This window comes from Bemisia tabaci, chromosome 7 (assembly GCF_918797505.1).
Source record: "Bemisia tabaci chromosome 7, PGI_BMITA_v3".
Classification (NCBI taxonomy): domain Eukaryota; kingdom Metazoa; phylum Arthropoda; class Insecta; order Hemiptera; family Aleyrodidae; genus Bemisia; species Bemisia tabaci.
In genome coordinates this window covers 19147536-19175221 of record NC_092799.1, presented here as the reverse complement: position 1 = coordinate 19175221, position 27686 = coordinate 19147536, and the positions used below count along the sequence as shown (strand labels likewise).

Here is a 27686-nt window from a genome sequence, read left to right as displayed (position 1 = left end):
TCCGACTTGTGTCCCACTCCCATGGTCAATTTTGACGAGAACTGGGATTCACCCATTTGCGTCCCGCGTGAAAAAGTATAGGAAATGCGAGAAGTTGCAAGCCGGCAACTTCAAACTGTGCGTTTACTCTAACTTATCGTGAGCATTTTTTACACCTTGTAAACGATCTGGCTAAGTTCATGATTTTCATTTTTGATACGGTACGGAGCAAAATGAGCAGCGCTTATACCTCGCGATCAATTTTTCATTTACAGAATTTATTTATTCTACTATTTACTGAGGCCCAAAATGATAATTTATTAAGGATTCCTCTTTCTGGCCTCATTTTCCTCATTAAATCTTGGTCGCGGGCCGAAAAGCATAAATATAATTGTATTGTCGACTATTAGTATCCTATTCCGTTTTCTAGGCGAGGATCAAAGAAATTAAAAAATTCTTACATTCTTATTTTAAAACAAAAAGCGAAGCTGAACTGGGGAAGTTTGTGTCAATCCAACATATAGTCTGACATGCATATTTTCCTGTCTTCGATTGATTTCAATAAGAAATTTCATAATTTACTTCAACACATTTTCGGGTACTTAGAATAACATAGCAAGTTGCGATTATTGAATACAGATAATATTGTAATTGTACAGCGGGACGCAAATGAGTGTCCCCATTTTGAAGGCGAGAAGCAGGTGACTCCTCACTTTTTTCTGAGGGACAAAGATTTGACATTTTTTGACCGTGGGAGGGGAAATTGGATGCAGACTTTTCATACACTGGTAAAAAAAACCTCTCGGTTCAAGAGTGCTGTTTCTTGTCGCCGGATTTAAGAGTCTGGATTCCTCTTTTCACGCGGATTTTGAATTGAATCAATGCAAAATCCGCTTGAAAAAAGAGTTCAAGACTCTTAAATCCGGCGACAAGAAACTGCACTCTTAAGTCAATGCACCGCGGCATTGGTCCAAGAGGTTTTTTTTACCAGTGTAGATTTAAAATTTGGTGCCTTAAATAAAGGGTGAGAGGTGGATCATCGGCCCCGGAAAAGTTCCTTTTGACCCAGATTCCGTTCCGGGTCCCGGAACGGAACCCGAGCCTCTTCGCCGCGACGTGCAAATCACGGTCATAACGCCCAAGACGACAGCCGCAGGCCAATTCCGGCGGGAGTTCGATTCCGCAGACTTTGCCTCACGGCGGCAGGTGTACCCAGGGTGAATGGTGCTTTAAAAAAAACGGCCTCCCGTGCCCAGGGTGGATGGTGCTAAAAACGGCCTCCCAGATAACCACATGCACTCAGCGTTTGTCAAACTATCAGCTGGGCAGTAAGTCGAACGATCTCTCGAAGGCTTTTTCCGGAGAAAAAGCGATCGACAGACTGATCGACCAACTGCCCATCCGACCGTTCAACAAACCACATACAATCAGCGTTTGTCAAACTGTCAGATGAGTAGTAATTCAAACGATCTCTCGAAGGCTTTTTCCGGAGAAAAAGCGATCGACAGACTGCTTGACCAACTGCCCATCCGACCGTTCAACAAACCACATTCAATCGCGACTAACTGCCCATCCGACCGTTCAACAAACCACATACTCTCAGCGTTTGTCAAACCGTCAGCTGGGCAGTAAGTCGAACGATCTCTCGAGGGATTTTTCCGGAGAAAAAGCGATCGACAGACTGCTCGACCAACTGCCCATCCGACCGTTCAACAAACCACATTCAATCGCGACTAACTGCCCATCCGACCGTTCAACAAACCACATTCAATCAGCGTTTGTCAAACCGTCAGCTGGGCAGTAAGTCGAACGATCTCTCGAGGGATTTTTCCGGAGAAAAAGCGATCGACAGACTGCTCGACCAACTGCCCTTCCGACCGTTCAACAAACCACATGCACTCACACCATAAGTCCCGTTTCTCCATCCCCGCTTTTCATTCTACCCCCTCCCCCCTTTAAGACAACATCCACGCGGGAGGGATCAACATTCACCCACTCAAGATCTAAAAGCCTGAAATAGAAAAAATTCCTCCCAGAAAGTAAACAAACATCGATACATCGAACAACTCTTGCCAAAATGCGAGTTATGCTTTCCTTCCTTTGTGAGAACAGAGAAGCAACAGCGTACATGGCTTACTTTAGCAGTCTGCTAGTGAAAAATCTCTTCCGAGAACGCTAAATTTAAGCCAAATGCGACTTAACGCGAAAATTCTAGTTTGATTTACCTAATTGAACTGGAATTTACGCTTAAGTCTCATTCTGCTTCAATTTAGGGTTTTTGGAAGAGATTTTTCACCAACAGACTACTGAAGTATGCCTCTAAGCGGTTCCTTCTTTGCTTTTACAATAGAATTTGAGCAAAACTCGTATTTTAGCGAAATTTGTTGGATATATCGATGTTTGTCTGCTTTCACGGTGGAATCGCCCTAAAAATATACTAAACTAGCGACCCGTACGTGCTTCGCACGTATGAAACATACAATCAGAGAAAACAGAATTCATCTCACAATAATCAATAATCAGTAGGACATGAATCGTTGCGATGTATTATACGACATTATAATGCATTATAATGGATTATAGCCATTATAAATCATTACCACGTGGGAATGAAATGTTGCAGAATGAATTGAAAAGCATGTTGGCAAAATTTATTACAAAAATAGTATAACATGTAGGTACATAACATAAAGGTAATACAAATTAAAGGATTTCAGCGTGTATATTTTATTACATTATCGGTATATTATAATCATTTTTGTCATTTTTGGAAATTTTGATCGTTTGAAATTTGATAGTTTGAAATTTGATAGTTGATAGTTTGATATTTGAAAATTTTGGCAATTTATTTAATGGAGGTGATTCGTTAGACGTTTTTGTGTCAGGACGGCATGCGATATATCGCATCAATTGGTTCCATTTTTTCAGCTACTCGTCATTTTCCTCCAATTTTAAGATCGAAATTCTGTTTTCAAGAGACTATAGCACCCACTTACCAATTTTAACAAAGAAGTTCAACGTTTTAAAGGCGTATTTTTTTTTAGAGAGAAAATATCGCATTCTAGTGCAGTTTCGATATCAGTATGGAGTGCGATGTTTTCTCTCTGAAGAAACCACGTCTTTATTTGTTGTATTTCTTTTTTAAAATTAGTAAGTGAGTGTTTAGTCTTCTGACAACAGAATTGCGATCTCAAAATTGGAGAAAAGAGATGATTAGCTGAAAAAATGGAATTAATTGATGCGATATATCGCATGCCGTTCTGCCACAAAATCCGGCGTCCATCGAATCACCTTAACTCAATTAAATTCCAAAATTTTGAAAATCATTTAATTCTAATTTTCCAAATATTGCCATATTTTTTAGATATGAAGATTCTTCTTTCACAAGATTTGCAATTTAAGTAGTGAAGAATTGTCAGCTCGACATTATTGTACGAATTTACTCTTTGTAAATATTTTTTTGCTCTTTCTGGTTTGACTTTTCTACTTACGATATTTAGAATATCTTTGAGTGATAAGGGATAACATTTATTCAAATCGATTAAAGTGGTATAGTTATCATACGTGCACAAACAATTTTTAGAATATATGATATTCGTTGGGAATTTCAAATTTATAAAATTAGCACAAATATCTAGGTCAAACATATTCATCATATGTGACTCGTCGTAAGGCGTAAATATCAAATTATATTCAAAACCTAGAAAAAATTTTTTGTAAACAACAAAGTTGTTTTGGTCTAGTCCATAATGTGATCCATGTTTTTCGTAACCCATAAAAACCAATTTTTGTTTTTTATCCTCATTAAGAGTACTTGAAAATACATATATATCGATATCATCAAATTCATTAATTCTTCTGATGAGCCAAGCTGCACAGCCTCCACTTATATATGCTGTCTCATAATTTATAGACTTCAAATCTAGTATGATCGTATCTAAATGCTCGCTTATTCCTCTCAATTTATTTTTAAATTCTTCTAGTTCATGGTTTTTGATATTTGATCTGTATTTTTGTAATACGTAATGACTCATGATGGTCTATGTTGATGGTATTTTCGAATTTACCCAACTGAATCCTATTTTTACATATATTTACGATATTCTGTTATTCATATTCTATTATTAATTGATTTTTTGCAAATTTGTCATCATATAATATAAAGGATTATATAAGAGATTGCTTCAATTTTTATAGAAACGCATTTGCCATGTATTTGAAGACATATGGTATTTCACCTATTGTTGTTCGTTTCTATACCTGTAAAGAAAATCAGAAAGAAATATCATGTTTAATTTTTAGCAAGTTTTGGGGGTCGCAGAATGGGTCTGTTGCAAATAAGAGTTACTTTATAATGAATACAATTTTTAAGAGTAAATCGCTGGAAAATCCAATCGGCGGATCTAGAAAGTTTGAATTTTATTTCTTAGCGCACAGTCTGCGTAGTTTGTAACACGCTTATTCAAATTTACAGCGTGTGGGCAGTTTTGTTGGTGGCTAGCAGTCAGATTTTTCTAAAAGTGATTTAAGGTACGGAACCTTCGGCGCGTCTTTCCGCGGCGCACATTGGTTCCAGAGCCCGATCTAGGCGGCATTAATTCGAAAAAATGACTTTTGGAAAAATTGAAAAATAGCACAACTGGTTGACACTGCATATTCTGGAGGGTATTTCGGCCAAATATCATGATGATTGGATGAGTGATAAGGAAATGATAAGCTCCTAAAGGTGAGCGCGCAGGCCGTTCTCTCTGCGGCTGTATCCATTTTTTCATTCATCTCATTCGAATGAGTAAAGAAACAAGGTTTTGAAGGTAAAATCCTAATCTTTAAAGAATTTGAAGGTTTTCGATGTTTAAATCATAACTTTAGATTAAGTCTATGGCTCTAGATAAACCATTAGACATAGCGCTATTTTGCGTTAATTTCGCGTAATTTTCCATATGAATGACTGAAAACAACTACTTTGCCGACCTTTGCCGGGTCTCAAGCGGCCATTTCTAGTTAGTACTAATCTTAGGCATGATGTGAATATATCGTGTACATCGTGTTCGACGTCATGACCAAACAACTTGTTTGGTATGGTCATGTCAATAGGGTGACGGAAGAGAGGCTGCCAAAAAAGATGCTTGATTGGGTTCCTCCTGGGAGGAGACGTAGGGGACGCCCAGTGAGAGGTTGGCGACAGGGGGTGTTAAATGAGATAAGAGATTGTCAACTCCCTGATGACCTGTGGGAAGACCGAGCTTTGTGGCGATTAGGCGTCGCACAGCGCCAAAGAGCGCTATAAAAGCGACTCATATATATATATGATGTGAATATAAATATCTTTTGCCAGTTTTTGCCTATTTGTGAAATACAGCCTTTTAAAGGTCGCCCGCTTAGCCCTCATGAGATGCATGTGGGACGTTACGGGTGGGTGATATCGTTCGATCTCTCAGGCAATTTCAAAAAACTACTTCTTTCCATGATATTCATTCAGAGGGAAATTTATTCAATCAATTTTCCAAAGAATTACACAAAAATATCATTTCCATGGGCGTGCAAAACTCTGAGGAGATCAAAATTTTTCGTGTTAAAAATGATCTAATTACTAAAACGGCCAAAAACATCTACTTTGCCGGGTCTCAAGCGGCCACTTCTAGTTAGTACTAATCCTAGTCATGATGTAGAGACAAATATCTTTTGCCGGTTTTTGCCTATTTGTGAAATGCAGCCTTTTAAAGTCGCCTGCTCAGCCCTCATTAGTACTGGATGTGGCTACTACTAAGAAGTACTTACTTCATATTATTCCCTCTGATAATTGAACTCTTGCCATTGTATTTCTTGCAAAACTGCATAGTGATATTCAGTGGGAATGTCTTTCCAATTATTTTTTGAAGTCAAAATGCAATGAGGAAAATTACACGAAACGCTGTAAAAGAGGTTTTGCGAATCGATACGTAGCTCTGTAATGTATGGAAAATGATGCACAATACTCGATCTTTTGCAAAGTAAATTTTTAAAAGAATAAATTATAATATTTTCGTCAATTGAAACAGATGTAGGTAAAATTTGACGTCTAAATATTTCAAAAATAAAAGAATAAAAGTTGTTATCCGACACTATTTTGACCATTTCATAAAATATTAATTGTTATATCAATATTTAATTTTTGTTTCGTTGCAAATTGTTATAAAATCAATGAATCGCAGCAGGTTAGTATTTCTAACCTCATATCAACAGTGAAACTACAGAAACGTTAATCTCGGTTCGCGACGTCGCAGACTTGCCGTCATAATTCATTTTTTAATTGGAAACGTACTGGATTTCGAGGCCAATTACACCGCTCAACATGGGTTCTGTCCTTCGAACCAAGCCAAATTCTTTTGATTCCCAGCTGATATGGAATTCCGAAAATCCCCATAATAACGTCAGAAAAATTCATAGAGTACATAGAGTCGTAATGTAAGTGGGAGAACTGGCGCCCTTTTTCAGCATTTTCCATGTCCCGAATTCCGAGACCCCTGTGTGACGCCGGGTCACTTTTTCGATACACAATCGATTGTTTGCGATACACGGGTACCCGGCCATCCGATGACAACAACATTATCAATAACAAAGGAGATAGGAATTACCACGTATTCCACACCGCCATTTTAGATCGAAAATGTATCGAAAAAGCGTCTCGAACTCTGCGCACACCGGGCTCGGAATTCGTCGAGCAGAACATGGCGCCAGCTCTCCCATTTTCATGATTCTATGTACTCTATGGGAAAATTGGCTGGCGCTCAGTGCGCCGACATTTTGATTTTCTCAAATTTGAGAAAACCCACGATAAGTTTTTTTGGAAATATTTCCAAATAACGTCTATTTTGCCTTATAATCTCCGTTTCTATTTTTTACCAGTTTTATACAAATTTCAAAAATCACGAGATTCAAAATTTTAATATAGTTAAAAGTAGTAATAACGCTTAAAAGCAGCATGTTTGCGGAATGATATGTTTCAGAATGAATTGAGAATCATTTTTGCAGAAGGCAAAAAGGAGAGGTTTTCTCCTCAATTATTGATAAAAAAGTTTTGTTCAAATACACTTTCATGGTTCCACGTAGGTGCTTCTGTAAGCAATTTTACATACCTATTTCATAGAACTTCCCGATAAACAATATTTTTTGTTTTTCCTGTCGGTTGGAGTATTGACAGCCCTACAGGTGTTTTTGCCCTTGAGCACGCAACGTATAATTGCCCATGAGAAAAGCAATCATCCCTTAAATCAATGCCGGCATATGTTAATGACTGACCTTGAGACTTATTAATTGAAATTGCAAAAGCTAATCTGATCGGAAATTGAATTCGTTTAAATTGAAATGGATAGTCATTCGGAATCATAGGTATTTTAGGGATGAATGTTGTCTGACCCTTACCATCACCCGTTAAAATTTTTGCCTCTATTGTATTTTTGCGAAGAGCTATTATTTGGAGCCGTGTACCATTACATAATATAGGGGGCAGCAAATTTCTTAACATTATAATTGGAGATTTTTCTTTAAGTGTTAATATATGCGGTGGAGTTCCTGACGGTGTTAAGGAATTTAAGAATTCTGCTGGGTAATGCAGTGCATCTTCTGTTTCTACAGTGCTGTCAACAGAAACATATGTGACGGTTCTCTCATGAAAACGGAGCATTATTTTATCGTTAATTTCCATACCTCTATCATTTGTTGGTGATAATATAGCACGCTCTTCAAACCATTCTGTCTCTTTTATATGGATATTTTCGATATCTGGGTAGATATTATTAATTAAATCTGTCAATTCAGTAACATGATTGCATGGAATTTCCTTAATATTTATTTTTCCATCAATTTCTTCAAGAAGACCATTGCCTATTTTTAAGAGTACATTTGCAAATTCTAAATTGGCAGCATTTTTTGAAACATCCACTCTCATATTTTGGTGGAGTTTAAAAACTTTAATGTCATTCCATAAATATGATGATTTTATACAGGCATCAATTTCATTAGCTCTCGTTCCTCTAGGTATGACGGGCAATGTTTGTCTAAAATCTCCAGATAGTAATGTTGTTACTCCACCCATTCTGCGCTTATCATTACGAATGTCTTGAAGTGTACGATCAAGAGCTTCAACACCAGCCCTATGTGCCATTGTAATTTCATCCCAGACGATGAATGAAGTTGTTTTAAGTAGTTCTGCTATTTTACTCTGTTTGCTTATGTTGCAAAAGTGGATATCAGCTGAATTTAAATTTAATGGCAGTTTAAAAGCACTGTGAGCAGTTCTTCCGTGCAATAATAATGTTGCTGCAATACCAGATGATGCAACTGAAATGACTGTTTGTCCTTCAAAAATCAATTTAGCTAACAAATAGTTTATGGTGAAGGTTTTTCCAGTACCTCCATATGCATCTAGGAAGGCAAACCCACCTTCATTTGAATTAATACTGTTTATAATATAATCACAAAGTTCAATTTGCTCCTTATTCCTTGATGATTCTGTTGCTAAAATTGAGTCTAAACGTTTTGAATTATTGCCTGATGCTGTTTTTGCAAGAAAACTATGATCAAAGTAATTTTGACTGTATGTAGGGCTGCACATATTGTAATGATTTAGTCGATTATTAGATATTCTAATTACTGTTTCCTCCAATAGTATTAAAGTTTCATTCTCAATTTTCTGTTTAATCTCATCATCAATAATGGTGTTTTTATTCGTTAATTTTCTTTGGACATCCTCGCTAAAACTGTCCTTGTATTTGTTCCATAAATGCATGGGGTTTGACAACTGGCAAAAAACTATCATAACTGCGAACAGGTCACGCAACTTTTTCGGAGAATCCCCAATGACAGCTTCCTCCAATGTTGCATCCCAATTTTCATCATTTTCTAATAATCCGTGGGCAAAGCATGCAGATTGAAAAGATGGATGAACCACTCCACCAACTGTCCTAAGGAATTCAAATGACAAGGGGCCTCTAACATGATGCAATAGAAGTCTAAGAAAATAGCATTCATAATTATTGGGATGGACAGTATAAACTCGTCCTAGTACATATTGTTTTTTAATCTCTGGATGATTTTCAACCGTTTCTCCCCGTTGCCTTCTGTTGAATTTTCCTTTTGCCCATGTATAGTATTGTGGGACCTCATTATACAACAAGTTTCTTGCGAAAGAATCAACCTGGCACAGCTTGAAGAATCCTATTAATGTGGTTTGCGGTGGATTTGCTACTATTTCAGACATATTTTTTGGCGTAAAATAAACCCTTTGTTCATTTTCTCCATGAACACTCAGATGCATCACTGGTGGGTACCTATTGTGAATTTTGAAAGTCAATATACGCCAAACAGCCTCTGATGAACTTATGAATCGACCACTTTGGAATTGCTGTATTTCATCATTTTTATTTTCAATAACACAGGTTGCCTCATCAGATTTTTTATGAACATATTTACAAATATATTTTATTGATTTTACTGAATTGCAAATTTCAACATTTACGTGTGCTTTTGAAGTTTTTAATAGCACTGGGTTGTATGGTACAACCCAGCTGTTGTCAATTTTAAAATGTTTAATAACAGTAGTAAATCCACCATTATCAGGAGAAAGCCTTTTATACGTAGGATAGCTGTCTTCTCCCGCTCTTGTTTCGTCCAAAAAATTTCGAGGATAGTTTTTACTGCATATGCCGTTATTCATACATGGGGAATTTTCGTTTAAACTTCCACAAGGTCCATGTATCATGTGGGATTTTACAAGTTCATGGAGTTCAGGATCAGTAGATGGGTTAGGAATTTGAGCACTAATTATGCTATCAATTTGATGAGCCTTGATTTTATCTTTCAACCAACATAGTATGTGTGTGTGTGGCAACCCTCTTCGCTGCCACTCTATACGACTTACGAAACATTTTACGGGACCAAATATTTCATTTTTTCTCAATAAATCTATCATTTTTTTGACTTTCAAATTAAACACTCTCGCTAATATATCATGTCTGTCTTGCGGTTTTTGTCCTGATTTCAAACATTCTTGAATTTCCTCCCATTTTGGATTGCAGGTGAAAGTTATGAATAAATCAGGTCTACCTTCAGCTCTTACATAAACCATAGTATCTTGCGCTTCCTCGAATAAATATCGCGGGCTACCAGTGTGGGAGGATGGTAAAATAAATTTTTGTCCTATATTTGATGGATTTGCATCATTATCATTTACTGCGTCTTTTAAATGTATATAGTTTTCAACTCTAAGTTTGGGCTGATTAAATCTTAAATAATTTAAACGCTCAGTTTCAATTTTAGCGAACATATCAACTAAATATTGGTTAAATAAATTTCTGTACATTAACAGGTAGTTGGATTTTTTATTACGCTCCATAATTCTGAAGGCATAATAATTACAGGATGACACTTTTTTTGAAACATGTTTTTCATTAATTGGATCGTATAATTCCAAATTTATTGAGTAGCCTTCATCTCCAAAAGGAAACATAAGGGGGTATTGTAAAGGGTCGTAAGAACGATGAAGCTCACAAATGCGTTTTATTTCATTTGATTTCTTGTGAATTATAATATCTCTATGCTGAACAATGTCTCCAGTCATAAGTACGGAAATTTCCTTTAATGTAGGTACCGGAGATATTGAAGTAGGTGATTTTTTTTCAGATTTGATCATTATTTTAAAATCATCTTCCTTATGGTGCATTTCCAGAGCAGTTTTAAAATCGCGGATATACCTATTATTACGGTGAAGTAATGTCTGTAATTTATTTATCATACTTAAATTTAGATCTGAAAAAATGTTAAGTCTAATTTTTGCTTCATTTTTACTATCCTCGACAAAAAAAATTTGTAGAAATGCAGGATTTTTCTCTGAAGAAGATAATAAGCTTCCAATATTATGATAAATTTGCCCTTGAACTTTAAATGTGGGCATGTAGTTTTCTTTAATTATTTTTGCGCCAAAGGATGTCATGGCAAAACAACTATTATATTGGCGAATTGCCGACAAAAAATGTGCTGAATTAGGATGAGTCCCATTTAGTAAATCCATTATTAATTTAGGAGGTTGTGTAAGATTTGCCAACTTAACTTTACCATTAGCACAACACATATATTTACTTTCCCCTGCCCATAATTTGGCATCACAAAATTTACATATATTACTCTGCTTTCCAATACTAACAATTTTGTCGCTCGAATAATCAATGCTGGCTGAGTAAGAAAATCCTGAATTCTTCTTTATTTCCCACTGCAATTTCTTCTTGATCTCATTTACAGTGTGAACCAAGTACATATTAGATTGTGATTTATTATTGGCATTTTGTGCTAAATAATTGTCACTTCGTGATTCGCATGAAATAATGGGCTCTATTTCTTTTACATTTTTTTCTGAATTGGCTGAAGTCCGTAATTTCTTCCTGCATTTAACTGTGCGCTTTTTTTGAGCGTCATTTTGAACTACATTTCTAACTCTTTTTCGAGTTTTTCTACTTGTGATAAAACTCGGATCACATTTAACAATTGGTTCTTTATGGTGGCAATGATGATTTCTTTCCAAAATTTGTGGTAAATATTTCGTACAGATTTCATGATTAGCAATTATATTTACTGCTTTTGCATTATTATTAGTCTCATTATAGGGAGTTGACTTGCATAAAATATCATGTGATTTTTTATTCATTTTTTCAATTTTATTTGATGAAGTACCTAATACTTCCATGGATTTGATTTTTTGAATTTTTGGTTTGTTATTTAAACTTTTATTTCTACCTCTTTTTCGGGATATACTTTTTTTATCAGTACCTAGATCAGATCTAAACATTGATTCTTTATAATGGCATTGATGATTAATTTTCATAAAATTTGGTAAAGATTCAGTAATGATTTCATGATTTTGATTAAAATTATTTTGGGTTTGTGGTGCTGATGAAGAGGAACAACTCGACATTTGAAATTCTTTACATTGTAATTGGCACAAAGATGTCTCACTCTTACATTCATACAATACATCAAAATGACCGTGCCATAAATCGCCTGAAAACCGTAATTTTGAACTATTTAGAGAGTTTCCTAGCTTGTATAATTTTTTGCCATTGAAAAAGATTTCAAATTCATGATTAAAAATTTCAGTTGCTGCCCTCAATTCACAAGTTGAGCCGAAAATACCATTTTTTAACATATTTTGAGAATACTCAGTTGCTGATTCATAGTTATCACCATTAGGTGTAGCAGATTCAATGTGGAAGTCTCCCCAATTTCGGTTAACATAATCAACAATTTGCTGCCTGACTTCAAAATGAAAACATTCATTACCGCAACAGCAAAAAGCAATAGCAGAAAAGAGGCAATTTCCATCTTTAGCAATACTTTTGACATGGTGTTTGATTTGCTTGCCATCAATATGTAAAATCTCACAAGACATTATTTATGTTCAAATTTAAGCAGATTTTAAAAAAGTTTGAAATGCCAGAGCAGGTTCGGCCTGCTAATATCCGTAAAATTATTTCAAGTGCACAAGTATACCTAGGAAAGCTGTGACGACATTTCATCAGGCTCCATTGACGACAGAACTGTAAATTCAAGAAATTTTGTTTGATTGTATTCCTTGACAGAAACGTTGTAAAATCTAAAATTTGTGTCTGGTAAATGATTCATAAGGCCATCTATAAGGTCGTTCCACGCATTGAGGACAATCTGAAAATAAATAAGAAATTGCTTTAGAATTTTATTAAACTTGATCATCATAATCATTGGTACATGATATTTCTTACATTTATTGAGTCATATTTTATAAATAGTATAGAGCCACTAAGGAGTTTTTTTAATTTTTAAATATTGCAACTAAAGTTTCGTAAAGCATCGTTTTTGGTCATTTTATATGTCACTTTTTGTTAGAGCGACTAAGATATATCGCATCAATTATATCCATTTTTTCAACATCTTGTTATTTTTGTCGAGTCTGAGATAGACTTCCTATTTTTGAGACTAAAAATGAAATATACCCAAAAAGAAATCCAAACCTAACAAAGATACATACACCAAAACACGCACACACAGACACCCTAGCACACCCTCACACTTGCCAAATTTGACAAGGAAATTCAAGGTAATAGAGACGAATTTTCTTAGAGAAAAGAAATCGCATTCGAGTGCAGTTTCGATATTAGTATCGAATAAGGTATTTTATTCTACCTTTATTAAGTTGAGTTTCTTTGTTACATGTGGTAAAAGCATTTTTTAATCTCATGACAACAGAAGTGCCATCTTTAAATTTAAGGAAAGTTTGATCCAGTTCTCATACCATAAGCCTCATTAGATGGACAGCATTTCGTATGAGAGGGACGTACAATATATCGCATCTTCCGTAAGCTGTTTCTGGAATTATTTTTGTGATAAATATATTAAGAAAGAATGATTAATAATATTTTTCACGATTTACAAATATTACTTACATTTAAATTTGTCCCATCAGTGAGTCGCGCTATTAATTTCCTCGATTCTTCTCCGTTCTTCAACTTTAGCTTTTTGACAACAGGAACGTCAATGAACTTCCCTTTAAAATCTAGAGGTATGAAATAAACAGGTAATGGCAGTCCCAGTGAAGTTAATAAAATCACTAATTGAATATTATTTATATATTATGAAAAATTCATTGAAAATAGACTTACTGAAATTATTATTAGACTTATTGAAAATAAGCCTATTACACCGCACAAAAAATTTTGGGTTTTGGTTTGTCCTTCGAACCAAGCCAATTTTTTCGATTTCTAGGTGATATGGAAGTCCAATAATGTCCATAATAACTTCAGGAAAATTGGCTGGCGCTCAGGGCGCCGCCATTTTGACAGATCACATGTTGAGCGGTGTTATCTACTAAATAAGCGTTCAAAAAATTGCAGTTAAGAATTTATGAGCAAACATTAGGTCAAAATTTAAAAATAAAAATGAAAAACAATTTTAGAGGCAAATCACTATATAATTAAATATAATTTATATTTACTCATAAAAAAACTCGTAAAATTCTCGTAATATTTAAATTGGACTAATCGGTTAATAGGTACTATTGGAATTAATCGAACTGACTTAAGCACCCCCTATTAAATAGGGAAAGTAAAAATGCTGAAATCTATTGATTCCAAACTTACCAATTAAGTCATTTGCCTGCTTGACATCAATGATATTTCGGATGGATACAAAGGATACCTCTGGGATCTCCAATGTTTCTACAGTCAAAAACTTCGTTTCAGACTTGACAACTATTTGTAACTTATTGTCCAATTTGTTCCTTTCAACGTGAAAATTTGAAACTTCGTACGTAATATTATTCTGCAAAAAATTAATAACTATTATAAGAGGTGCGTGGCGTTATTTTGCAGGTGGTAAGCCCTAAGTGAGCCCGCCCTAATCAGGTTTTGAAAATAGGACCCAGGTTCATTTAAAATAACGTTATAAAAGTGAGCGCATTTACAGAATGCTCCGGAACTGCTGCCGCTATGCGAAGATCTTGCGCAGTGGCTGAGTAGCCAAAGCGAGGAGAACCTTCAGAAGATTGGGTCGCGTAGCGGCTAGGGGGCATAGCCCCCTAGTAATACTATGGAGATCGAGCAGCGTTACGGGGAACAAATGACAAATGAAGGCTTCGTACGTAATATTATATTCTGCAAAATATTAATTAAAATAACTATTATGAGAGATGCGTGTGAAAAGAACTTCCTTTTCCAAAATAACTCTAGAAATTTAACAAATGTATAAGAGAATTTTTTAAGTGCATTGTTATGTTTCGGAATTTAGAATTGATCACTCCATGAATTTCATTCATATCACGTAAGTTTGCATCTCTGCAATCTCATTGACACATATACTGTCGAGCCGATCAGGAACCGTTCCGGGAACATATGACAGCTTGAAGGCTAAAATCGCACCTTTAAAATCAAAAATATCACTACTTGGTGCAATCCACGCTGCAGCAACTCACGGGAAGGCGCATCTTTGGCTCCAAGCTGTCATACATTCCCCGTGTTATTTACCGTCGAGATCGTATAATGAGGCCTCCAGGACACGTGAGACGAATGTGTATTTATATGTCTCCGAATTTCAGTGGACGTACTAATTACCTATTCCCCGATAAACAACTATATGAATAACTCTGGAAATTTTACTAATATAATTTACCATTACCCGCAAAAACACTGAAAACATTTTAATATACTTTCATGCAGTAGATTATCCGGGAATAAGTAATACGCCCACGGAAATTTAAAAACATTGAAATTTCCTTACGACACTTGTGCTCTCAAAACATCACCTACAGAATATTATGAGTTTCCAAAAAAGTTTTAACCATAAAATTTTGATTAAAATGAGGAAGAAGCTCAATAGTAATGAACTCACAAAAGAATAAAACACAAAATTCAAAGAAAAATTACTCACGGCAATCTTGTTATGTATTCTGCTATCGAAGCATACACATTGTATGCTTCCGCTATTATCGAGTAAAGTGAAATAGAAAAGAGAACATGTCTTACGCTCATGGACGGGCGTTAGTCTTTTCAATACTGCTGTGATGGTAACACCGTGAGAATAACAATTAAGTTCTTTAATGGGGACTTTTAAATCTTTATTTTCAGTCATTGGTAAAAATTTTATTGGGAAGGTAAACAAAGGATCACTCCAAAATCACGATGCCTGCAGACTAAAATAATCAAAGATCAGAGCTTAAGAGAGGAAAAGTTGCATTGAAAATTGGCAGTTACCTAGGAAATGAATACATATCTGTTCTCCTCACTGAGGAGGATACTGGGAAAATTTTAAAAACTTTTGTCGACATGTTTCAAAATTCCATTTTAAATTTTAAATTTTTACTATACAATAAAAATATTTATAAAATCCTACTTACCTTCATTACCAACGGGAGAGTTTCCGGTAGGAATATAAAGTTACTCCAAAAAATCATGTTAAAGCAGAGAAGTACGGCAATGACGTAAGGACGTTTTCATTGCCGTACTGCAAGGAAAAATTTCCGTCCGCAATCCGAGCAATTCCAAAAGGAAAAAACATATATATATATATATATAAAAGAATGATCACTTAGAAACATTCACATACAAAACCATCCCTACCCCGCGGGGGGAACGGAGACCCGGCCGCGAGGGGTCCGCCGAACGAACATCAAGGGCGCGGGACGCGCTGGGACGGCGTGGCGGGGACCGATGTTCAGAGGGTTCAAACATTCACATACAAATCCATCCCTACCGAATATATGAAAGGATTCGACATCATCTTGAGATACTATTCGGAAATCTTCAAATTTAGACGAATCAGCTTCATACAAATCAAATATCAAAAAACGAATTTAGAAAATCGGTGCCCTCCGGTCTGAAATCACTTTATAAACCATTGAAAAGCCCTATGCAAAATGTCAACTTTAAAATCGAATTTTTAGGGGTCCCGCTCGCATTGGCCCTAAACATTAACATGAATATTCCATAAGAATTTGCCAGAAATTGTTCAACAATGATTTTCTTGGCGGGGTGTGACAAAATTATTGGTTTTCTTTTTTAAAATAAGGGCGTTAAAATTTGTTTGAGTTAAAAAGATTCCTGCTTGGCACGGGGAACTAGGGTTGACAGAAAATCCTTCGGCACGTGGGGAATGCGGCGAGTCTGCAGAAAGGAAACATCGATGCTCCCGACTAAGCATCAAACAGTTTGCGATGGAAATTCGCAGGATGGAAATTTCATATGCATAACGTAAAAATAAAAAAAAAAAAAAAAGAAATCGTATGTGAGCAGTTGCAGAATTTCCCGTTTCCACACGAAGTACACGAACAGAACTCTCCGACCGCTGAGAATGATCCGGCAACACCGCAACTCTCGAACAATCGGGACGGTGGCCATAGAAACGCTCGTTCCGTATACAAAAAAAGGGCGACCGAGCTCCGGTCGTCGTTTCCGAGTAGACCATCAGAGTAGCCGCGACGCGACGCCTACGCGGAGGGACTCGCGGCGCCCCCCCCCCCCCCCCCCACCAAAGCCGGCCGAAGGTTAGCTCCGCCGAACGCGCGACGAATGAAGGGACCGCACGACAAAAACGCGGCCCCGATCGACCGACGAGGAGGGCGCAGAAACGAATTTCCCAGAAACGTTCGAAGGGCACCAGCGCCTCCCCGGATCGCCGGATCACGATACCCGCCCTTATCGGACGTCGGCACCGTAGGACCCGTCCGCCGACGGAGCCCCGAGCCCGAGGGACGAACGGGGAGTACGAAGTGACCGTTACAAGGAATCGACCGACGAAACGGTCCGAGGGGCACCGCGCCCACCCCGGAATTTCGGGGTCGAAAATTCAGCGGGGACGGGACGCCGGCAGGCCGAGGGCCCCCGCTGACCGAAACCCCAGGCCGCAGGCCGAACGTGAAGGGAGCGGTGGCGGTTTTTCCGAAAACGGTCGCGGGGCCCCAGCGCCCCTCCCGGGTCGCCGGATCCGAAATCCGACCTTATCGGACGTCGGCACAGTAGGACCCGTCCGCAGACGGAACCCCGAGCCCGGGGGACGAACGGGGAGGTACGAAGTGACCGTTACAAGGAATCGGCCGACGGAACGGTCCGAGGGGCACCGCGCCCCCCGGAAGCGCAAAAAAACGAAACGGCCGGGGGGACAAGGAGCCGATAGCCGGGACGCGACCGCACGTGGAAGCGCGACCGGAAAGACGCGCGCCAAGCCGAGGGACGGGCGAAAAACGGAACCACCCCCGGGGCCCGTAGCAACCCCCCTGGGGGTGGGAACGGGAAAACCCGCGGAGGGAACGGAGACCCGGCCGCGAGGGGTCCGCCGAACGAACATCAAGGGCGCGGGACGCGCTGGGACGGCGTGGCGGGGACCGATGTTGTTGTCTAGCGACCCGTACGTGCTTCGCACGTATGAAACATACATTCAGAGAAAACAGAATTCATCTGACAATAATCAATAATCAGTAGGACATGAATCGTTGCGATGTATTATACGACATTATACTGCGGCATTACTATTATAATGCATTATAATGAATTGTAGGCATTATAACTCATTATTACCACGTGGGAATGAAATGTTGCAGAATGAATTGAAAAGCATGTTGGCAAAATTTATTACAAAAATAGTATAACATGTAGGTACATAACATGAAGGTAATACAAATTAAATGATTAGAGCGTGTATATTTTATTACATTATAGGTATATTATTATCATTTTTGTCATTGTTGGAAATTTTGATAGTTTGAAATTTGATAGTTGATAGTTGAAAATGTTGGCACTTTATTTAGTTAAGGTGATTCGTAGAAATAGTTATTCCTAAAAATCATGTTAAAGCAGAGAAGTACGGCAATGACGTAAGTACGTTTTCATTGCCATACTGCAAGGAAAAATTTCCGTCCGCAATCCGAGCAATTCCAAAAGGAAAAAAACATATATATAAAAAAAGAATGATCACATAGAAACATTCACATACAAATCCATCCCTACCGAATATGTGACTGGCTTCGACATCATCTTGAGATACTATTCGGAAATCTTAAAATTTAGACGAATCAGCTTCATACAAAACGAATATCAAAAAACGAATTTAGAAAATTGGTGCCCTCCGGTCTGAAATCGCTTTATAGACCATTGAAAAGCCCTATGGAAAATGTCAACTTTAAAATCGAATTTTTAGGGGTCCCGCCCGCATTGGCCCTAAACATTAACGTGAATATTCCATGAGAATTTGCCAGAAATTGTTCAACAATGATTTTCTTGGCGGGGTGTGACAATATTATTGATTTTCTTTTTTAAAATAAGGGCGTTAAAGTTGGTTTGAGTTAAAAAGATTCCTGCTTGGCAGGCTAGGGTTGACAGAAAATCCTTCGGCGCGTGGGGAGTGCGGCGAGTCTGCAGAAAGGAAACCTCGATGTTCCCGACTGAGCACCAAACAGTTGGCGATGGAAATTCGCAGGATGGAAATTTCATATGAATAACGTAAAAATAAAATGACAAAAAAAACATATGTGAGCAGTTGCGGAATTTCCCGTTTACACACGATGTACACGAACAGAACTCTCCGACCGCTGAGAAAGATCCGGCAACACCGCAACACTCGAACAATCGGGACGGTAGCCGTAGAAACGCTCGTTCCGTATACAACAAAAGGGCGACCGAGCTCCGGTCGTCGTTTCAGAGTAGACCATCAGTCAGAGTAGCCGCGACGCCTACGCAGAGGGACTCGCGGCGCCGCCCCCCCCCCCCCCCCCCCCCCAAAGCCGGCCGAAGGCCAGCTCCGCCGAACGCGCAAACGGACCGCACGGCAAAAACGCGGCCCCGATCGTCCGACGAGAAGGGCGCAGAAAAGAATTTCCCAGAAACGTTCGAAGGGCACCAGGGCCTCCCCGGATCGCCGGATCACGATACCCGCCCTTATCGGACGTCGGCACCGTAGGACCCGTCCGCCGACGGAACCACGAGCCCAGGGGACGAACGGGGAGGTACGAAGTGACCGTTACAAGGAATCGACCGACGAAACGGTCCGAGGGGCACCGCGCCCACCCCGGGAGTTCGGGGTCGAAAATTCAGCGGGGACGGGACGCCGGCCGGCCGGGGGCCCCCGCTGACCGAAACCCCAGGCCACGGGCCGAACGTGACGGGAGCGGTGGCGGTTTTTCCGAAAACGGTCGCGGGGCCCCAGCGCCCCTCCGGGTCGCCGGATCCGAAATCCGACCTTATCGGACGTCGGCACAGTAGGACCCGTCCGCAGACGGAACCCCGAGCCCGGGGGACGAACGGGGAGGTACGAAGTGACCGTTACAAGGAATCGGCCGACGGAACGGTCCGAGGGGCACCGCGCCCCCCGGAAGCGCAAAAAAACGAAACGGCCGGGGGACAAGGAGCCGATAGCCGGGACGCGACCGCACGTGGAAGCGCGACCGGAAAGACGCGCGCCAAGCCGAGGGACGGGCGAAAAACGGAACCACCCCCGGGGCCCGTAGCAACCCCCCTGGGGGTGGGAACGGGAAAACCCGCGGAGGGAACGGAGACCCGGCCGCGAGGGGTCCGCCGAACGAACATCAAGGGCGCGGGACGCGCTGGGACGGCGTGGCGGGGACCGATGTTCAGAGGGTCGCGGGGTAAATCGTAAAACTTTATATAAGAGATAAAGAAACATGAGTAAACGATAGACACAATTCAATTCAAGGTTAATGGTTATCTAAAATCGTTGCACTAATGAAAAGAAAAAGAAGGTTAAAAGATAAAATATACGATAATTTAATGTCGGAGGGTGCCTCGAGAAGGGAAAGAAAAAATGGACACCAAAGGTCAAGAATGACAAAAGTTGGCAGAAAAAGGAAGGTAAGGTTGGTTACCAATTTTTGAGAGAGGAACTTTGCTCCTGCCACCTTTAGATGAAATGGTCGGCGTTCTGCAATTAGGAACAACGATTTCTGGCTCAGTTTAAAAACAACGTATGTACCATTAGTTACCCAATGCACATAAGAGCTTTTACGGATGAACCAGAAATCATAGTTCCGAATTGCAGAACGCCGTCTATTTCATCTACAGTTAGCAGAAGCAGTGTTTCTCTCTCAAACATTAGTAACCAACCTTACCATCCTTTTTCTTCCGACATTTGTCATTCTAGACCTGTGATGTCAATTTTTTCTTTCCCTTCTCGAGGTCCAAATATTTAACACGAATTCTAAAGTGTTCCATCTTGAAAGAGGGGAGAGGAGGATCCAGCAATTTGGCAACACCGGATCCCCTCCATTTAAACCTATGTTAAATAATCGATTCTTGTTGGAGCACCTGGCCCCTCCGAGAATCGATACATTTCCATCGGTTTAAACGGAGAAAAACAGTATTGCAAATTTGCTGGATCCGCCAATGAGAGGGGGGGGGGGTGTCATTAAAATGTTAAAAATCGGGGCAGTGCCGTTCCACGTTGAATAGTAGGTATAGACGAGGAAAAGGGAAAGGGAGAGGGGGAGGGTATGAAGTGAGAGGTATTCAGCGCTTGTTACGCAACTCTGTGGCGACGCGACAGGAAGGAGGGTTGTCTGAAAACGAATGTGCTGTCGGCAGATTTGACGGGCGGCGAGCGAAGAATTTGACTCGAAGAGGTCTGATAAGACAGACTGGCTGGGTCTTTTGCCTGAAATCCTCGGAGCCTGAAAGAATTCCTAGAAAAGGGTGTTCGTGAGAGTGTGCGTACCTACCGCATCCGGTCTTGTCGGACACGGCTGGGTCGAGTTGACCGGAGTTTGTTTTCCCGCCGATTCTGCCGTACTAAGAGAGGACGCCGGATGAATTTTCAGACGTTGCCAGATTTGCTCTATTAAAATCTGAATTTTCAGGGAAATCTGTGAAAATTTTTCCGTCTATTTTTCACAGAATTTTATCCGCAATTATATCTAAATGATTTGACACTTTCTTCACAGAATTTTATCCTCAGTTAAATGTAAGGGATTTGACGACAATTTTTAGCAGAATTTTTATCCGCAATTAGATCTAAATGATTTGATAAGTTTGAGAGAAAAAGCTACGACTGTCTTTCAAAATAAACATTGTATTTGAGGAAGTTCGGCAACTTTCGAATGCTCATACTCATAGTCAATTTTTCACAGAATTTTATTCGCTATTAGATCTAAACGATTTGACACTTTCTTCACAGAATTTTATCCGCAGTTAAATGTAAGGGATTTGACGACAATTTTTAGCGGAATTTTTATCCGCAATTGGATCTAAATGATTTGATAAGTTTGAGAGAAAAAGCTACGACTTACTTTCAAAATGAACATTGTATGTGAGGAAGTTCGGCAACTTTCGAATGCTCATACGGCGTTATTACTCAATATGGCAGAATTGGACTACATTTTACATTGAGAAATTATAGTTTTTGTCTCATCCGTAAGAACACCTATGTCTATGGGGTCTAAGTTTCGAGAAGTTTAGGGGCTACTTCGAGAAAAATAAATTTGAAATTACAGAATCACACAGCCGAATGTTGGAAAGGAAGTGCAAACTGATATTTTTACACTTATTAATTATTGGATTTTAGTTGTGAATTTTTCACGGAATAGGTACATTTCCAGACTATTTATATGCCTATTTTATAACTATTTTCGTTATACTGTGTGAAATCAAAAATATGTCAACGGTTTTCAAAAGCTTCGCTACTGCACATCAGCTCCCCCCCCCCCCCCCCAGAATTTTGAATGAAATGGAGCTCTCAACATTTTCATCTCGATATTCTGATAATATAGTTGGACATTTTCAGGTGAAAATATGCACATAATAGAGCTCGCATAACAATTTCGAATGGGTCTGATGGGCCTGGCTCTTACTTTTCTTTCTTTCCAGTGCGAATGAGATTAAAAGGAAGCAGCACTGGGATATCTAGTATTGCTAGTCTCATGGAGATGCATTTTGAGCGATATTCTGAAAAACAATAAGGATATTTACACGGGTTTAAATGGGGGGGGGGGGGGGGGCTGATTTCTTCAGCACTATGAAGCAACTGTGATTTTGAGGCTTCTCTAGCCCCTTGGCTATCAATTCAATTCATCCGAAAAGACAAAAGTATGACTGCTTCAAATTTTCATAGGTACTTCTACTCGCAGGGCAAAGAATTCAAGGAATGTTCCGAGAAATATAATTAAGTATTTTCCTTTAAAAATAAAGTATGACAGAAGGTCTGAGATGTAGCAAACCGAGATACGCACTCAAACAATTTTTTTTTAATTAACAGACGTCAGTCTCAGAAAACGCTCTCGCTGCCAAAGTGCCAATAACAAATGCTGAAATGAAACTTGACTTCTTCAGAGTTCAAATTGAGGCAGAAATCTGAGCTCAATTAAAGTACCTGGAGAAAGAAAATGTCTGCGTAAATCTGAAACCTTTGGTAAATGAGTGAAGAAAAGTAGGAACAAGTACATAGCGAAATTCTGTTGCACCTGTCCTTGAATTTCACGAGAGGAGAACGAGCAGGGCCGTATTTCCCATTAGGCCGGGTAGGCCGCGGCCTACAGCGGCAAATTTTGAGGGGCGGCAAATTTTGAAATTCGAGGTTTTTTTTTTTGGTATTATTTATATTTTACACTGAAATGAGTGCTTCTTGATTCGCATGGAACTCGTTCCGTTTTCGAGCACAGTATCAGCAGAGCAGGACGGAGAGGCGAAGGATCCCAGACATGAAAAACGCCACCTATCACACAGCTCCTCGGACTCGGAGGTCCTTATCTCAAAAATGTACAGCTCAAATCCCAGGATCGAATGTCCAGACTCTTTTCGGAGCGGCGGAGCACAATTACACTCAAGATGTGCTAATGTAGGCAGTTTTTGCATATTCATTTCTTCACCACTGGCACCACTGGCTTTATCGCACTACATTATGTCAGGGGTGGAGGGGGCTGATGCTGGCTGGCTTTTTGACGTTGTTTTCATTTTCTAGATTAATTTCTGACAAGCAATTTATATTTCGCAGACATGGTCAGTGTCCCTGTAATCGTTGAAGTTCAAGCATCGAAGCTTGAGCCGTGTAGTAAATTCGCGCAAAAGCGGGCATTTTTGTTTTCGGTTTTTATTTCTTAAAGTTTAATAGTGGAAAATAAAAGATGAGTGACGGCAGGTCGCGACTAAGCGGTCACCAGTACAAACTAAACCGAGAGGAAAAAGAGGAAAAAGAACGCAAGTTACTAAAAAAAACTAAAAAAATCGATTCTTTTTTTGTAAAAAGTGCGAAAAGCCAGATGCAGCCTCCACGCGAGCGCGATACGTCTACGGTAGTTGAAGTTGGGGAAACCGTTCCATCAACAAGTGCGACTAGTGCGGCGAGTTACGAAATTGAAACGGATAACAAAAACGTGTGTTCAGAAGCAGATACTTCCAAATCCCCCGTCTCCGAACAGGCAGTGAATTCAAACATTTTGTTTATTCTCAGTGACGACCCAGTCGAGTGGGAAATCAATGATTCTCTTCGAAATTACGTGGCAAAATATGGATTTAAGCAAAATTTGGATGCCGACTTCAAGAAAAGCAAACGCGAATATAATGATCATGCGCGATATTTTACACGTTCTATGTTCGAGCGAGAACTTAAAAATTGCGAAAAAATTCAGAGGGACTGGTTAATTTACTCTCAAAGCTCAGGTCGAGTTTATTGCGGGCCTTGCCTCGCCTTTAACGGTGGTTCACAGTTTGGCGTTCTAAAGGAAGGTTTCAATGACTGGAAAAATGCGAAACGCTTGGCACAACATGAAAATTCGCCAGATCATAAATCTTCAGTTCTTCAAATGTTGGAGAGAGGTAAAAAACACGGACGGATTGATCACCAGGTAGAACGTCAACTAGAAGAAGAAAAAGTATATTGGAAAAGTGTGTTGAGACGAGTGGTTGAAACCGTAAAATCTCTCGTGTCGCGAGGTTTGCCGTTACGAGGCGACAATGAAACAATCGGTTCGGTCCACAACGGCAATTTTTTAATGGCTATTGAGCTTATCGCACAGTTCGATCCATTTATGGCTACTCATATTGCGAAATACGGCAACCCTGGTAGCGGTCGCACCAATTACCTTTCGTCAACTATTTATGAAGAGTTCGTCGAAATTTTAGCATCGAAAGTGACAGAATTGGTTTTAAGTGAAATACACATCGCCAAGTATTTTTCTATCATTGTGGACTCTACGCCGGATTTAACACACGTTGATCAACTATCTTTAATAATTCGTTATGTTCAAAGTGATGGTACGCCAATAGAGCGATTTATTAAATTTATTCCGAATGTTGGGCATAAAGCTGAACTCATAAAAGACGCTGTGGTGGAATTAATTGAAGAGCTTAAAATAAACATGAATAATTGTCGAGGGCAATCATATGACAATGCTGCAAACATGTCCGGGCCTTACAACGGTTTACAAGCTAAAATTAAACAAATTTCTCCAACTGCCGAATATGTTCCCTGTGCGGCTCACTCACTGAATTTGGTTGGAGAGTGTGCTGCAAAATGTTGCGAATCAGCAGTCCTTTTTTTTGATACCTTGCAAGAAGTTTACACATTTTTCACAGCGTCAACTGCCAGATGGAATATTTTATTTAACCAATATGAGAAAGCAGAGAAAAAGCGAAAGGAATCGAAAGAGAACAAGAGAACACATATCTTGCAAAATCTGTCAAAAACTCGATGGTCAGCACGTTCAGATGCCTGTGTAGCGTTGTTCGAATCCTATTGGGAAGTGATTAGTGCTCTTTTTGACGTCGAAGAAGATGACCAGCAAAATCCAAACGCAAAATGTGAAGCTAAAGGAATTCGTTTAAAGCTTGAAAGTTTTGAAATGGCCTTCATGGTTGTTTTTTGGGGCTTTCTTCTCGAGCGTTTTAATCTAACTAACAAACTGCTGCAAGACCCAGAAATTGATATTTTCACTGCCGTCCAGTTGTACGATTCCTTAATCGCTCTCATTTCTGAGAGTCGTGAGAAGTTTGATGGATTTGAAACCGAAGCAAGGACTTTACTCATGACAGCCGCTGAAAGTTACCAGAAAGATAAGGGGCGAAAAAGAAAAAGAACGCTTCGATCAGGCGAAAAAGCTACGGGAGAGGTGGAATTCAATGGCCGTGACACCATGAGAGTTGAAACTTTCCTAGTGATCATTGACAAACTAATTACCGAACTTAAGAAACGTCGAAATGCGTATGAAATGTATTATGAGCGATTTTTTTTCCTTCTAAATTTAACAGCCCTCAGTTCAGAAGAGTTGAAGAAAAAAGCTGAAGCGCTTGTTCAAATATATCCAGATGATATAGAAGAATGTTTTATTGGCGAATGTATTCAATTTCAAGCTTTGTGCAATTCCCAAAATTACACCGAGGACGCAAAAACACCAACCAAATTGTTGAAAAAAATTCGGAATCAAAATATTCACAGCGTGTTTCCGAATATTGACATAGCTCTTCGGATGTGTGTATGCACGCCAATAGCTAATTGCTCTGCCGAGAGAAGTTTTTCATGTCTACGACGAGTTTTGAACTACCTCCGATCAAGCATGAATGAGGAAAGACTGAGTGCCTTGGGGATTTTACAAATTGAGAACGAGATACTTCAATCTCTGGACTACGAAGAAATCATCGACGCGTTTGCTGCTAAAAAGAGTCGTCGTGTGTTACTGCATTGATTGTGGAGGCACCGCACGGAATCGGTGAGCAAATCCATCTTCTAAAATATTTTATTTGCTTTTTCATATTATCCCTTCTCAATTTTATTTTACCTCCAAAAATATTATATAGAATACTAAAAGTTGGCAAAATTTAGGATGCACAGGGGTGGCGGAACTTCAAAGTCCAAGGACTCCCCGCGGTGAGCTCTGGTAGACTGGTAATTATTTTTTAGCTCCTTAATTTCGCTCAAAATAATCAAATAAAATCCAAAGGTATTAAACCCGGTGACCGGTGTATTGTCACACCTCAAAATCGACACGAAATGAGGCGAAAAATACAGAAAAGGTAGCAAAAAATGTGTGTTTTCCAGGTCATTATTTTGAAAATTTCCGGGGGAGGCCCCCGGACCCCCCTCGGGCTGGGGGGGGTCCCCCCAGACCCCCCCGGGGCGGCAAATTTTATTCGGCTTCCAGCGGAAAAATCGTAAATCCGGCCCTGAGAACGAGGTATACCTACATACGACAAAATTTGAGTAAAATATAGAGGTACAATTTTACAGTAAATGACACCAAATTTGGGCAGAATTCGAAGAGAAGCGACATGAAAGGACTTTGTAATCAAACCTGACAATCCAGGACCAAAGCCGCGAAGACCAGCATCAAAAAGTTTGTGATTTTGACCAAAAGAACTGACATCCGACATTTCCTTTTCGATGACGATAACACTCGATGGAATTACGCGTAAATAATAAAAACACGAAACCGAGAACTTATATTCATATCTGGAAAGAAAAAGGATAGTCTCTCTTTTCCGAACCAACACGACGAATAACACACAAAAAGTACTCGCACGGCACGAAAGGAAACGAGAAGGTTCGAAACTTGGGTGGTCGCCATTGCAACCTCGCGCTTGGAAACGATTTTCATTCACGATTCAACAGGTGATCACATGGAATAGAACACCGAATCCCGCGAAAAGATATCGAAAACCACGCACTCCCGAGAATTGCACTAATTGAACGACGAAAAGAGTCACCCAAACGCAGGGCACACGAAAACGACTCGACAAGAGACCGGAGTTTCAATTTCATCAAGATGGAGAGCGGCTTTCACCATCCGATTCAAGAGACCAAACACAACGCACGATCGATTTCACACACCAAGAAATATTCGCAAAACGCATCTCACGATGAACATAACACGACAAAACGATATTGGCGTTGGATTGCCCGAAATTACGAGGAAGAAGGCAATGTAAACTATGAACAGACTTCACGCGCGAACCTGTTCACTGACCGATTGCGGCGGCTGTCAGCGAACGAGTAAAGACGCGTGGAGAGGGGTGACCGGGTGTCTCCCGCAGAGCATGAGATCTCAATCACTGATTGGCCGATTGGCGCGTGCTAGGTGTCCTCTGTCTGTCATTGCAGAGGACTTGTTGAAAAACGTTCTGTTGGCGTCGCACCGTGGGTCGAATCATGAGCGTGCCGGACATGGCATTTTGCGCATTTTGGTTTCGTCATCCACGCTGTGTTTCCGCACTCATAAAATCAGT

The 27686-nt window shown here is 39.6% G+C and overlaps 1 protein-coding gene across 4 annotated transcripts; it reads right to left on the bottom strand.

The window, feature by feature from the left end:
* Positions 1-907: 907 nt before the first annotated feature.
* Positions 908-27686, bottom strand: LOC109035631 (uncharacterized). 4 transcript variants are annotated; one of them, XM_072302451.1, is made up of 5 exons: positions 15406-19205; positions 14121-14301; positions 13428-13537; positions 12499-12669; positions 908-4239 (listed from the first exon to the last, which is right to left on the bottom strand). In XM_072302451.1, the coding sequence occupies exons 1-4, from the start codon at positions 15604-15606 to the stop codon at positions 12499-12501; spliced, it is 663 nt and encodes a 220-aa protein (XP_072158552.1). In that variant the 5' UTR covers positions 15607-19205; the 3' UTR covers positions 908-4239. The 4 variants fall into 4 exon arrangements, with proteins under 4 accessions (XP_072158552.1, XP_072158553.1, XP_072158551.1 ...); XM_072302452.1 differs by lacking the exons at positions 908-4239; positions 15406-19205 and adding an exon at positions 26756-27686 and having other exon boundaries at positions 8863-12669; XM_072302450.1 differs by lacking the exon at positions 908-4239 and having other exon boundaries at positions 8863-12669.

What these genes read in the sequence shown, in the direction of transcription:
- LOC109035631 (XM_072302451.1), bottom strand. Translation starts at nt 15,606, where the DNA reads ATGACTGAAAATAAAGATTTAAAAGTCCCCATTAAAGAACTTAATTGT. An exon ending in GAATACATAACAAGATTGCC is followed by an intron (nt 14,302 to 15,405) that starts GTGAGTAATTTT and finishes AATTTTTTGCAG; the next exon opens with AATAATATTACGTACGAAGT. An exon ending in GCAGGCAAATGACTTAATTG is followed by an intron (nt 13,538 to 14,120) that starts GTAAGTTTGGAA and finishes TCATACCTCTAG; the next exon opens with ATTTTAAAGGGAAGTTCATT.